The sequence below is a fragment of the Scylla paramamosain genome, chromosome 13 (assembly GCF_035594125.1).
Source record: "Scylla paramamosain isolate STU-SP2022 chromosome 13, ASM3559412v1, whole genome shotgun sequence".
Classification (NCBI taxonomy): Eukaryota; Metazoa; Arthropoda; class Malacostraca; order Decapoda; family Portunidae; genus Scylla; species Scylla paramamosain.
In genome coordinates, this window is record NC_087163.1 from 13,265,757 (window position 1) to 13,280,291 (window position 14,535).

General features: G+C 39.2%; 1 protein-coding gene across 11 annotated transcripts in view; it reads left to right on the top strand.

Moving 5' to 3' along the window:
- LOC135106437 (uncharacterized) overlaps window positions 1-14,535 on the top strand; it is a 188,840-nt gene that overhangs the window by 94,990 nt on the left and 79,315 nt on the right. For all 11 annotated transcript variants that reach the window (XM_064015446.1, XM_064015447.1, XM_064015441.1 and 8 more), the window contains one exon: window positions 5,227-5,364. In XM_064015446.1, the coding sequence (XP_063871516.1) occupies window positions 5,227-5,364 (138 nt within the window). The remainder of the gene's footprint in view (window positions 1-5,226; window positions 5,365-14,535) is intronic.

Below are 14,535 nucleotides of genomic sequence, written 5' to 3' on the forward strand. Positions count from 1 at the left end.
AGATGAAGTATAGATAAGAATGAAAAGAAACTGAATCCATAAAAGTAAAGAAGATTTTAAGATAGCAAAGAAATGAATATCTGAAAATAAGGAGAGAGGAAGACAAAGGATATGAAAAGGATATAGTTGAAAGTGCAAAGACAAACCAAAACTGTTACAGACTCATAATTGGAAAAATTTAACTAAAAGAAAAACTAGAAAGATTGAAAGATGGAAATTAAATATATGAAGACCAAAAAGACATGAGTGAATTGCTAAACAAAAAGTTTCAAGAAGTTTTTTCAGAAGAATCAGAATTTAAAGAACCACAAGACAAGAAGACAGAAAAGCAAATGTGGGAAATTATATTATTTAAAGAAGTTTATAAAATAATAGAGGAACTGGAAGAGACAAAAGCAACAAGGCCAGATGGAGTATCATGTTTCATTTTAAAAGAATGCAGGAAACAATCAGTTGAACCAGTATATGACATAATAAAGTGCTCATTATCAACTGGAAGAGTATTTAAGGAATGGAAGAAAGCAGACATACTGCCAATTTATAAAAATGGAAAGAAAGAAAAACCACTAGACTATAGACCAGTATCAATGACCAGCATAGTATGTAAGATCTGTAAAAAAGCGATAAAGAATCAGTGGACATAAATGATATAATACAGTAAAATCCCTCTTATCCAGCATCAACAGGACCGCCGACATGCCGGATACTTGAATATTGCTGGATACTTGAATAGAAGTGAAATTATGTCCACAATCGCCACCCTACACTCATGCATCTTACCATAACAAAGATTAGCTGATCTTAATCAGCAGCTGATCTGATCAGCTGCTTAAGTGTAAGCACAACACGCTTCCTCTTTTCTACAACTTTAGGCATGATGAAGGCATCAGGTGATAAACAGTGCACACGCGTGACTGAGTCACTGAGTAAACACAGTGCAGTGGACCGCGGGTGGCGTGAAGCAGTGCGCTCTGGTGGCGAGGGGACAAAGTATGCCTCACGCAGGAATTTTAATCGATTTTATGAGTACACATTGATTTTTTATTGATTTTAAGGCTCGGGGAAAAATGTGCCGGATACTTGAAGCTGCCGGATACTCGAATGCCGGATGAGAGGGATTTTACTGTAACAGGAAAACAATATAGCTTTAGAAAAAAAGCATTCATATGTAACAAATTTGATGAGCTTTTATTTGAGTGACTTATGTAGGAGGGACACTTGCCAAGGACAACAAGAGTCCAATAAAAAAAAAAAAAAGCCCACTGAGATGCCAGTCCCAGAATAGGATCCGAACCGGTAGTCAAAAACTGGAGGATAAGTGTCTTGAAACCTCCTTCTTAAAGGAATTCAAGTCATAGGAAGGTGGATATACAGAACCAGGCAGGGAGTTCCAGAGTTTACCAGAGAAAGTGATGAATGATTGAAAATACTGGTTAACTCTTGCATTAGAGAGGTGGACAGATTAGGGGTGAGAGAAAGAAGAAATTCTTGTGCAGCGAGGCTGCAGGAGGATGGGAGGCATGCAGTTAGCATGATCAGAAGAGCAGTTAGCATGAAAACACCAGTAGAAGATTGCTAGAGATGCAACATCACAGCAATGAGAAAGAGGCTGAAGAAAGTCAGAGGAGAGGAGTTGATGAGACAAAAAAGCTCTTGATTCCACCCTGTCTAGAAAAGCAGTATGAGTAGAACCCCCTCAGACATGTGAAGCATACTCCATACATGGACGGATAAGGCAGAGTACAGAGTTAGCAGCTGTGGGGATGAGAGAAACTGGCAGAGACATCTCAGAATGCATAATTTTATAGAAGGTGGTTTAGGTAGAGATGAGATGTGAAGTTTCCAGTTTAAATTATAGGAAAAGGACAGACTGAAGATGTTCGGGGTAGAAGAGGGGGACAGTTGAGTGTCACTGAAGAAGAGGGGATAGTTTTCTGGAAGGTTGTGTCAAGCTGATAGATGGAGGAATTGAGTTTTTGAGGCATTAAACAATACCAAGTTTGCTCTGCCCTAATCAGAAATTTTAGAGAGATGAGAAGTCAGGCATTCTGTGGTTTTCCTGCATGAGCTATTTACTTCCTGAAGTAAATAGCTCCAGACGTCTATGAAAAGATGTGGAAAAGTGCAGGGTGGTATCATCAGCGTAGGAGTGGATAGGACAAGAAGTTTGGTTTAGGTCATTGATGAATAATAGGAAGAGAGTGGGTAACAGGACAGAACCCTGAGGAACACCACTGTTAATACATTTAGAAGAACAGTGACTGTCTACCACAGCAGCAATAGAATGGTCAGAAAGGAAACTTGAGATGAAGTTACAGAGAGAAGGATAGAAGCTGTAGGAGGGTAGTTTGGAAATCAAAGCTTTGTGTCAGACTCTATCAAAAGCATTCTGATATATCTAAGACAATAGCAAAAGTTTCACCAAAATCTCTAAAAGAGGATGACCAAGACTCTGTAAGGAAAGCCAGTAGAGCAGCCTTGATGGAACCTGTACTGGCAATTAGATAGAAGGTTGTGAAGTGAACCTCTATTTAGAATATTCATAGTTCCCAAATCAAGGCAAAATACCAGCAGTGTGAAAAAAAGGTAAATATTATCCCTTTGTAGAAGAACGGAAATAAGTAGTTCCCATTGAATTACAGATGCATCTCACTCACCAGCATTATATGCAATATTATAGAAAATTTGATAAAAAATGGGTAAACTGCTTGGAAAAACATGAAATGGTGACAGAAGCAATTTGGATTTAAGAAAGGAAGATCATGTGTAACAAATCTGCTAAGTTATTATGATATAACAGCAGAAATTATATGAGAGAGACAGATGAGTAGGCAGTATCTATTTGGATTTTAAGAAAACATTCAACAGAATACCACACAATAGACAAATATGGAAATTAGAACACATGGGAGACATTAAGGGAAAATTACTGGAATGGATGAAAGATTTTCCAGACAGAAGGGAAATGAGGATGATATTCAATCTAGAGAAGAGTAATAAATGGAGTCTCACAAGGATCATTGTCAGCCCCAATCATGTTCTTGATAAATGTCAATGACAGAGATGCTAGTATTGTAACAGAGACTTATCTGAACATGTTTGCCAATGATCCAAAGTTGCAAAGGAAAATAGAGGATGAAAGTTCGTACAAGGAGTTACAGAAAGATCTCACAGTAAGTAGGAGTAATAAATGGCAAATGGATTTTAATGTAGATAAATGTCATGTGATAAAATTAGACAGAGGCTCAAAGAGTCCTGATTGGAATTACAGTAGGGTACACAACAACGCATGGTCGTTATAACATACAATTGCAATAATGCACTGAAATTTTAATAGACAGCATTTTTTGTGGAAAAATGCACCTTATATGATGGGAAGTATGGTAGATAACAGCACAGGTCAAGCATCTGAACAGGAATAAGACTTAGGTATAATGATAAGCAGCAGGCTATCACTAGAAGACTATATAAATGACAAAGGATCACTTGTTGGCAAATATGAGAATAACTTTTAGATACATAGATGAGAAAATTATTAAGAAAACAGTGCTGCAATACTTTGAAATCCACACATGAAAAAACATTTTGAAAAGATTAAGAAAGTGCAAAGAGCAGCTATGAAATGGGTACCAGACTTGAAAGATCTTGGTTATAAAGAAGGGCTTGATGAACTGAATCTCCAAATACTAGAGAAGAGACAAAAACAAGGTGACATGATGATGATGTAGAAGGAAAAGAAAAGACTGATATCGTAGATTCTGTAGTGCCACAACAGTCAACACTAAGAGGACACAGTAAGAAACTGTACATAAAAGAGCAAAGAAGGATGTGAGAAAATATAGTTTTACTGACAGACCATTCAACTAATGCAATGCATTGATTGACAAAGTTGTGTGTGCAAGGAGCATTCATAGCTTTAAAGATAAATGTGATGAATTAAAGACAGTAATTACATGCTTGACTTAATCCAGTAAAAATACAATCAGGTAAGGATATCCCAAATAATCTGCCTTATGAAGAACTAAAACTGAACATGCCAATGTTGGAGCAAAACAGAGAGAGAGAGAAGTCTTAATTGCAGTTTATAGACTGCTTAAGGGAAGGGAACAAGTGAACAGAGAAGATGTACTGTTACTGACACAAGAGAAATAAGAGGATATCGCTAAAGGCTGATTAAAGATCTTTTTTTTTTTTTTTTTTATGTAGGAAGGACACTGGCCAAGGGCAACAAAAATCTAATACAAAAATGCCCACTGAAATGCCAGTCCCATAAAAGGGTTAAAGCAGTGGTCAAAAATTGATGGTTAAGTGTCTTGAAACCTCCCTCTTGAAGGAATTCAAGTCATAGGAAGGTGGAAATACAGAAGCAGGCAGGGAGTTCCAGAGTTTACCAGAGAAAGGGATGAAGGATTGAGAATACTGGTTAACTCTTGTGTTAGAGAGGTGGACAGAATAGGGGTGAGAGAAAGAAGAAAGTCTTGTGCAGCGAGGCCGCGGAAGGAGGGGAGGCATGCAGTTAGCAAGATCAGAAGAGCAATTAGCATGAAAATAGCGGTAGAAGACAGCTAGATATGCAACATTGCGGCGGTGAGAGAGAGGCTGAAGACAGTCAGTTAGAGGAGAGGAGTTGATGAGACGAAAAGCTTTTGATTCCACCCTGTCTAGAAGAGCAGTATGAGTGGAACCCCCCCCCAGACATGTGAAGCATACTCCATACATGGACGGATAAGGCCCTTGTGCAGGAGAGACATCAAGAAGCATAGCTTTTCACAAAGAATACTTGATCCCTGAAATGTACTGGATAAGGATACAGTCCAAGCAAAGTAATTTCACAGTTATAAGGGCAAAATTTATATAAATAGATATGGAGACAGAACACCATGAGTGTACTTCCTTTCCAGTATGCCACATGCAGGTAAATACACCTGAAAATAAAAGTTAGGTTTAATAGGATTTCATTCCCTTCAGACTGCATGGTCACAATTTCCTGGTTTTTGTCTTCTACTAATTTTCTGCAAGGTAAACAAAGGTACAACATGAAAGACAATTAACCAAATTTACCTTTGCTCAGTCCAAGATCCAAGATTTCTTGGGTGTGAGTTGATTGTGTTAACCCCTATACTACTGACCATCTTAAAACAATATAAAACTAAAGGAGTGAGATATTATATATGCAACTGGAAACTATAGAAAATAAGTTTTGTTTTTGTTTTTACTGTCTTTCAGGTAGCCTGGCTGCAGATAAATACAGTTTCATAGAAGTACAGGAAAAAGGAAAAGCAATGATTGATAATGCAGTATTGAACCAAGCTCTCAGCCCTTTGTCAGATGTTACTCAGGAGGACAGTCTCACTCTCGTCTCAGGTAAGTAGTTGGGGGAATTTGATAAGTACACTTCATGGAAGTCATATTTCAGTGACTGTCAAATACACTGGTTTAGTTTAGTAGTTTAGTAGCAGAATACTTGACTGAAGGAGAGCATATTTTGAAAAGTTGAGAAGGTATCTCCAGGGAGTTCATTGACAATGAAGAGAAGGAGGAAGATGAGGCAACACCTTGGGACGTGATAAGAGAAGTTGGGCAGGGTGGGTTGGGATGAACTGAGGTGTGAGGATGTGGTGAAAGTGTCAAGGTAGGAGGATAGAATGAGTGGAGAGAGAAGGAAAAGCTGGAGCAGTCTTGGGATGATGGGAGAGAATTGATGAAGTACACGAGACTTACTGTAGGTCAGTTGAAATGTGCTTCTAATTTTATGAAGCAAATCACGTCTGCTGAAGGGAGCTTTCACATGAGATACGCTATGTCAACCCGTGCTGGCAGACTTTAAAGGGTACGACAATCCACATGATAAAAATTTGCTCTATCAATACCGTGGTAAATGTTATTCATTTCATGTCACTCCATACCATTATGGGTGGGAGTGGAGGGCATGTGAAAGCTCCCTTCAGCAGACGTTGATTTGCTTCATAAAATTAGAAGCACATTTCAACTGACTTACGGTAAGTCTCATGTACTTCATCAATTTTACTTCGGCAAAACACTTTTCTGCTGAAGTACGCTTTCCCATGAGGTTTTAAAGCCATATGGATGTCGTACCTTAATATCGTCATAATTCATATTTCTTCCATATTTATGTTAAAAATATTCGGTTAATTAAAGTTTTGAATAACATCTAATGTTTATTGAAAAATTGTTAACTGAGGACACCAATACTACTTAATGGAGCCTTGAACACTAACTAACCTAATACTGCTTCTTGGAATTGATCTGTATCTTGGTTTATGGTTTTATCATAATATTTGGCAAATGTTGTCGCCCTAGCCCAGCCAGACTTAGCCATGATGTGGGTCACTGGAACAGCCATTGCCTTAGCCTTTGATGCTGCAGCTGGGCGGACACTTCCTGCAGTAAATTTTGTAGTGTCCACACCGGACATGTGAAGGACGTACTTGATCCACCGAGAAATTGTATCTTTAGAGGCATTTTTATGTGGTTTAATGAAACTGATGAGCAATTTGCTTTCATCTCCAGCATTACCTCTTATATGCTCAGTCCTACTGATATACATTTTCAAAGTTCCCATTACACACAAATTTTTATTCTCTTCATAAGCTTTCACCTTGATAAACTGAATATTGAAGTTTGGTCTGCACTGTTTAATATTGCCTGCTAACCACATACATATAAAATCCTTACCTATGATGATATCCTTCAAAAGTAACAAATGTAGAGTTTGCACTCTGGCTGCTTGTGTAAGTGCCAGCAACATTACTAATTTCAAAGTTAAATCTTTCAGGGAAAGAGCATCAAATATATGAGCGTTGCAGATGACAGGGCTTAAAGTAGGGCAGTTGCTGGGCCTCTTGGTAGCCTCGTCCTCCACAATCTGCTTGTATTCTTCTTCACGCATGCCATGGTCAAATAAGTAATTCACCATATCAGCCACAGGCATCTCCATATCTACTGAAATGTCGTCCAAAGGCCCGTATGTTTTAGCACTGCATGAGTACGCTGCCAATACTTGGCTCCTCGTGAATTTCACCATCTTCATCATCATCATTGCCATCATCAAAACCAGAAAAACTGGCTGTGGAGTCCGTGAGTCCCGACTGTACAGAGAGGGGATGTCCTACCACCTGTTCGTGGCAGTGTGAGGCTGTGTTTTTGATGTTGTGGGCACCACCCTCCCGCGCCTCCCCCCCCTCCTGGGGGGTCCCCGGCATCCAACATGCCTTGCTGCCTATCATAGGCAGACTTTACCTTATCCCTCTTCAATTTTTGGATTTCTCCACATAGCTCAGTAATAGCCTCAAACATCACTGCCCATGGAGGGGCGTTAGCATCGTCCCCTGAAGTACAGGGAGCTTGAGGAGGTGACAACAGCTCACGCCTTTGTTCCCCTGAGGGTGGGCATTCCTGCCCACAATCACCCCTCCCAGAAGAACAACACTTTCCGTTAGAGCTCTCTTGGCATGAAGAAGAGCTCCTGTGCATAGTTCTTGCAGAATTACTTGAGCTTCCTCCATAAGAGGAACGATCCTCAGTGCCAGAAGCCTTGAATCCCCTCGGGGAGGCTTCATCCAGTCTCCTCCATGTTGGTGGGCCTGCTACCTGCCTTCTGCAACCCAGCAGAATAACACTTAACTGGGCAAAATAAAGGCACCAGCCCGCTCCACAGATGGATAACAGGTAGACGGCCACTGGAACCCGTGTGACCAGAAACTTGTCCCGGGAAACAGGAAACAAAAACGTTTACCCCAAACAAGAGAGCCAGGACAATCGTCTGAACGGCTTGGGATCACTGCAGCAACTGCCGGCACGGGGTGACGTAGCGTATTTCATGGGAAAGCGTACTTCAGCAGAAAAGTGATTTGCCGAAGTCAAATTAAAGCAGATTGGGTAGGAGAGGTAGGGTGAGGTGTGAGCAGAGGTCAGCAACCCAGAATTAGAGAAGGGCCACTTTCTTCAGACTTGACAGGAACACAGTGCTGCTTGAGCCACAGCATAAAATCTATTACGAATGTAGATTAAGAAACCTAATAAATTTCCTCCATACGAAAGTTGAGTAATATAACCATAGACAAAATAATCATACAAATTGTACTGTAGTAGTAGTAGTAGTAGTAGTAGTAGTAGTTATAATAATAATAATAATAATAATAATAATAGTAATAACAATAATAATAATGATAATAGTAATAATAATAATAATATTATTATTATTATTATTGTTATTATTATTATTATTATTATTATTATTATTATTATTATTATTATTATCATCATTATAATAATTATTATTACTATTATCATTATTATTATTATTATTATAATTATTATTATTAATGATGATTATATCAATAGTAATAGCAGCTGTCATAAGATAAACTATTATAATAATTAAGTAGGAAGACACTTGCTTAACTTTATAATTCTATGATGGCAGCAAGTATATGGTATATTATTTTCAAACATGTTAAGTGTACTTAGTATATCAGTATCTGGTCACCATGATGAGTTTAAACTGGGGGGAGAGAGAGAGAGAGAGAGAGAGAGAGAGAGAGAGAGAGAGAGAGAGAGAGAGAGAGAGAGAGAGAGAGAATTAATGAAGAAAAGAAATGGATGGGAATGTTGAGAGAGAGAGAGAGAGAGAGAGAGAGAGAGAGAGAGAGAGAGAGAGAGAGAGAGAGAGAGAGAGAGAGAGAGAGAGAATTAAGTCTTAATTAATATGATTTCTGCTCCTGTGTTTCTTTGGAGAGATGTTGTCGTTTTGAGTTTCAGGCAGGACTGCAGGCTTGCATCATTCAATCAACTGCATAGTTTGTTTTTTACAAAGTTCATGCTAGAAGACACTTGTTCACACAGGTAAGTAGATCCAAAAATAGAGAGAATGCCAAAGGCATATCTTTTCATGTGTGCGTAAGTGTCTGGTAAGGAATTCCATACTTCATACGCAGTCTGATCTCGTTTTTGCAACCCAGACAATTCGGTCCATTTGTGTTGAAATGCCAGTGTAGCATGTTGTTTCTCCAGGTTTTCAATATCGGAGACCATGCCTCTGAATTTTGAAGTCCATAAGTCTTTTTCTTGCAAATCAGCTAATTCCAGTTCCAGTTCTGCTTGATTCACTCCAGTAAAATCTGAAAAATTGAGTGAGTCTGTATCTGCATCAAGGGGGTTGATCACAAATGACAACATGCCCTTTTCTTTTCTGAATTCTAGAAAACATCAAAAGATTTTTTTAATTTTCATTAGTGTATTTTTTATGATATCAGTATCCAGCTCAAAGTGTGTTCCCTCTCCAAATTGCTTTAATGAAGGAAAGTGAATCAGAGAGCCTCTCCCAACATCTCTAAGAAACAAAGATAGTTTTTGTTCAAAGGAAAGGACCTCTTCCAAATGCATCAGAGCAGTGTTTTCCTTTCCTTGTAGTTTCCTGTTGAGTTCATTTAAATGTGAAGTGATATCCATCAAGAAGTGAAACTTCTGTAGCCATTCAGGATTTGTAAGGTATGCATATTCATGGTGGCCTTTCTCCTCCAGAAATTTCTAAATTTCCTCAAGTCATGCTGCAAAACGTGCAAGCACCCGACCCCTAGAAAGCCAATGGACTTTGTTATATAAAGGTGGCTTTCCACCAGTGTGCAGCACAGTGCGGCACTGTGCTGCACACTGTACAGAACAAATGTATGTTTCGGTGGAAACGGACAAGCGAACAGCAACAAATTGTACGCGAACATTTGAGAAAAGTGCGCGCACAGCTGCGAACATTGTGTGCGCGTACTCAACTTTTCAGTGTACACGCTCTAACATACAGGATTACTTTGTGCGCGCAGTCAGTCTTGCTACCGCTACAGGAGAGAAAACATTGGTGTGTTCGCGCACAATGGAGTGGACAAATGATAAAATCATTAAGTTTATTCAGGCCATTGAAACGCGCCCAACGCTCTGGGACCCTTCAGGGAAGTCTGACTGCCGCACCCTGTATATTTACATGTCCTTGCGGGGAAAAAGTAATATTGCTTAGAATGTGTACTTGTCTTTCAACAGATGTCAGAAGACATGCTTGAAGAAGGGGAGAGTGAAACTGAAGAAGCACCTCAAAAAAGTCCAATTGCCAAATTAAAGCCTCCTAATAAAGTGAGAAAACGTCCTGCTGAAAATGAGGACCCAAGAATTCATCATGCTTTGTCCATTATGGAGAACGTGAATAAGCAGGTGCAATCAAAGAAGCAAGATGATTATGATATTTTTGGTATTGCAGTAGCAACGAAATTACGCAGAATCAAAGACGAACACACAAGGATTTTAGTGCAAAGAGATATAGACATGCTATTGTATGACGCAATCCTTGGCACTGGAAAGTACTCTACAACTCCCGTGCCATCGCCTTATTCAGAGAATTCGACAAGTAATCAAGCTTATGGATATTCTTCTACTGTCGGAGCTTTCAACACTTTCAACTATGATGGTGGAAATAATAGTGCTAGTTATTAAGATACCTAGTGTTCAATGGAAAAATAAATGGATATATGTTAAGTACAATGTATTTCACTCACCTTAATATTTTCTTTTAGTGTGGTTATCAATGCACCACACACTTCTGGAACAATACGGCTGATAAGTTCTTTTGAAACTTTGAATAAATACATCAAACTTGTGTAGGAATCACCACTTCCAAGGTATCTGAGTGTTATTGCCAGCCTTATTGAGACAGGAACACTCTTTCTATAGTTTGTGTCCTGTTTGGCTATCAAAGGACCAATAGCATTGATGAGGAACTCAAAATCTTCGCAAGATATTCTTGCAAAATTTTTAAATCCACTCAGAGGATCTACTTTTAATTCTTCTAAAAATCTTTCCGTTTCTTCCTCTCGTCGTTTTAAGAAGGGTCTCACCCAACATTTAGGCTTTGCTCTTCTTTTCTTTTTCAGCAAACTGCATACCACAACACAGGCTGCACCACAAAGCGCTACCTCTTCCTGTCCGTCCATATTGCTAACTAACTAAATCACTGAGGACAAACTGTGCTTAACTTTTGTATTCGCACAGTTCAGCACAAGTGTTGCAATGTTCGCGTACAAAAGTTGTGTACATTTAGTCGGTGGACACGTGGTCAACAAGGGGTGTTCTTTTGTATGTGCACAGGAAAAGTTCTGCACAAAAAGTGCGTAACAATTTGTGCAGAACACGGCTTTGGTGGAATGGCACCTTAAGAGGTCTGAATACTGGGAACTGACTTCTTCCAGAAGTTCACAAAACTGTCAGTGGTTTAAGTCTTTTGCCATTATTTTGTTAATAATTTTCACGACTAAATCCATTACTTCAGTGAACTCTGATGGGCAAGTCTGTGCATACAATACTTCGGTGAACAGTGCAGTGAAATGATATTACTTCATGATTCAGCTCTCGTTTTAGGAGAAAAACAAACCCCTTATGTATACCTGTCATACTCAGTGCACCATCAGTTGCAACAGAAATAATGTGGTTGGTCTGAATTCCTTTTTCCTTAAGGCAGGTTATAATTGTTGAAAATATATCCTCACCTCTAGTTTGGCCAGTGAGAGGCAACAAGTCAATGAGTTTTTGTGGGCCTTCAGAGTTGACATACCTGCCAAGAAGAGCAACTTGTGCAATGTCATCAACATCACATGACTCATCACAAGCAATTGAAAAGCCACAGGCTGAATTGATGTCCACAATTTGCTGATTGGTGATGTCTTGTGCAAGTTTCAATGCTCCGCCCCTCATCGTTTTAGCAGACAATGGCACATTCTTAATTTTCTTAATTATTTCATCCTTGTTTTTTTTAATTCTCTGAACAGAAGCATTGCTGCATTGATGAAACAATCTTTTGTATATTCACCATCTGTAAAGGGCTTAGCACATTTTACTATCTCATGACTTATCACAAAACTGGCAGTAGTTATATCGTTGGAAGACTTCACCCATTTTGCAAATACATTCTGACTCTGGTTTGCTCTGAGCTGCAGTTCCTCCACAACTTTCTGGCATCTCCAACTGGATCATTTTCAGCAAAGTCACTGTGTTTTCTCTGAAAATGCCTCTTTGATTGGATTTTTTATTGTTGGCCAGTTCTTCACTGAATATATGAGGCACAAAGGGTGCCTTCTAAAATTCTGAACAAATGCAAAATGCTCGGTCCATTCACTCCTAAACTCTCTTTTTCATCTTCAGTTTTCCTCTTCCTCAATGACATTTCTCCAGTAATTGATTATGTCTTAATATCTTTCACTGAAGAAAAGGTCATAATAGCAGCAGCAGGAGTAGTAGTTGTAGCAGTAGTAGTAGTAGTAGTAGTAGTAGTAGTAGTAGTAGTAATATAGTAGTAGTAGTAGTAGTAGTAGTAGTAGTAGTAGTAGTAGTAGTAATATAGTAGTAGTAGTAGTAGTAGTAGTAGTAGTAGTAGTAGCATAGTAGTAGTAGCAGCAGCAGTAGTACTGGTATAGTAGTAGTAGTAGTAGTAGCAGTAGTAGTAGTAGTAGTAGTAGTAGTAGTAGTAGTAGTAGTAGTATAGCAGTACTAGTAGGAGGAGGAGGAAAAATAGCCATCCTAGTAACTATGGGAGTGCATTTTCACTGAATGAGATGCCTGCCTACATTGCCAGGCAGTGTTGGGCAGAGGCTGGTGTGGTTGGATGGACGTGTTGTAGTGCTGAGAAATTAATTATGTATATTTCTACTTTTTTCCTAGGCTAAGACCCATGGAGTGTGCGGGGGTGACCAGAATCTCAGTACCATGTGACTAACCCCTCCCCTTCCCCTCCTCTCCTCAGTGTCCTTTTGTCCTTGCTTTCCCCCCCTCCCTCTCAGCGTCACTGTGTTGACCACTTCTATAACAAATTTACCCCGTGAATAAACGTAATTTCTCCTGCTTGGCCAGGTTATAGAGGCGAATTTTTCACCTAATCCCAGAGAATGGGGAGCCCTTAATATGATAAAATTAATTCTATAATGGTAAGGTCTTAAACCAGCTCAAACAAATCCCAGATAATTACGCTGCGCCAATGAGGTTGACGAATCTGATAAATCTTCTCTGCTTCGCCTGCCTTGTTACCACTGTTGCTACGCAAGCCGGGAAGAGATACCAGACTTTGACTAATTCCCCAATTGATTTCAAAAGTCCATTGAATTAAACTTCTTAAAGTAACAACTATAAAGTAAACAGTAACTTAATTATTCATATTTTTCATCCCTGAACTCACAACCTAGTCGCTCCCCCCCTACTAAAAACAAAATTATAACTTAATAAATTTCCCCATTGGAAACCTTTATCCTTAGTTTCCCGCCGATTCCCTCACAAGCAAAGCCAGTCTCTCTCGGATTCTCCTCAGGTGAGCATGCGGTCTGATAATCTCCCCCTCCATTCCTGTAATATTAAGTAAGTGTTTATTTAACAATAATTTTACTAAAGCGAGTCTCTCTCGGATTCTCCTCAGGTGAGCATGCGGTCTGATAATCTCCCCCTCCATTCCTGTAATATTAAGTAAGTGTTTATTTAACAATAATTTTACTAAAGCCAGTCTCTCTCGGATTCTCCTCAGACCCTCTTGGATTCCCCTCAGATATTCCTGTTGATAAACTATTTCTGAGTGGATAGATATTCGCATTTTTTCGTTCTTTTTTGTTGGTTTTCTCCACGGGACTAGTGAAACCACCTGGTTCGAGATCACCGTGTGAGACTGTCCTCAGGTCTATACATACTTTTTGGGTATATATTTGTTATTTATTTATTTATTCTCTGGTCTCCCCCACAACTCAGTAGTCGCGAAAATATCTCCATCGTAGTTTTTATGTAATTGAAGAATACGCTACCATTTATTTTGTATTTCTGAATTATGTAACTGAAGAGTAAGCTATCATTTATTTTTGTATTTCTGAATTATGTAACTGAAGAGTACGCTACCATTTATTTTGTATTTCTGAATTGCTTTCTTTTTATTATTATTATTTCGGATTATTCCATTATTTATTAAAAATCATAAAAGTGTCAGTATTTGTATTTCTCTTAATCCAGTGATAGGATTTAGTAATTATCGTGTGCCACAAGGGAACATCACACCCCTTAGAGGGCACTAAAGTGTATCATACAGGAATCATATTCATACTATAGACATGGACCTCACATTTCGTCTCACCTCTCTCTCTCTCTCTCTCTCTCTCTCTCTCTCTCTCTCTCTCTCTCTCTCTCTCTCTCTCTCTCTCTCTCTCTCTCTCTCTCTCTCTCTCTCTCTCTCCCTCCCTCGCTCCCTCCCTCCCTCCCTCTCATTTTTCTATGTGTCCTACGATAAGTTAGACAATTTTATGTAGGTGGCAGGAGCCACACATCTCTTGAAAGAGCCCCATGTAGCTCCGGAGCCGCAGGTTGCTGACTTCTGGGTGTGAGAATGTGTTGAGGGAGCCAGGTCAAGCTGATATGAGTGAATTGAGATTAGTGCAGAGGGTAGATGGCATGAAGGTTATAGGCGTCGTCTTCAGTTTTCCAAGTTGCCTTGATTCGAGGCTCCTCAGAGCT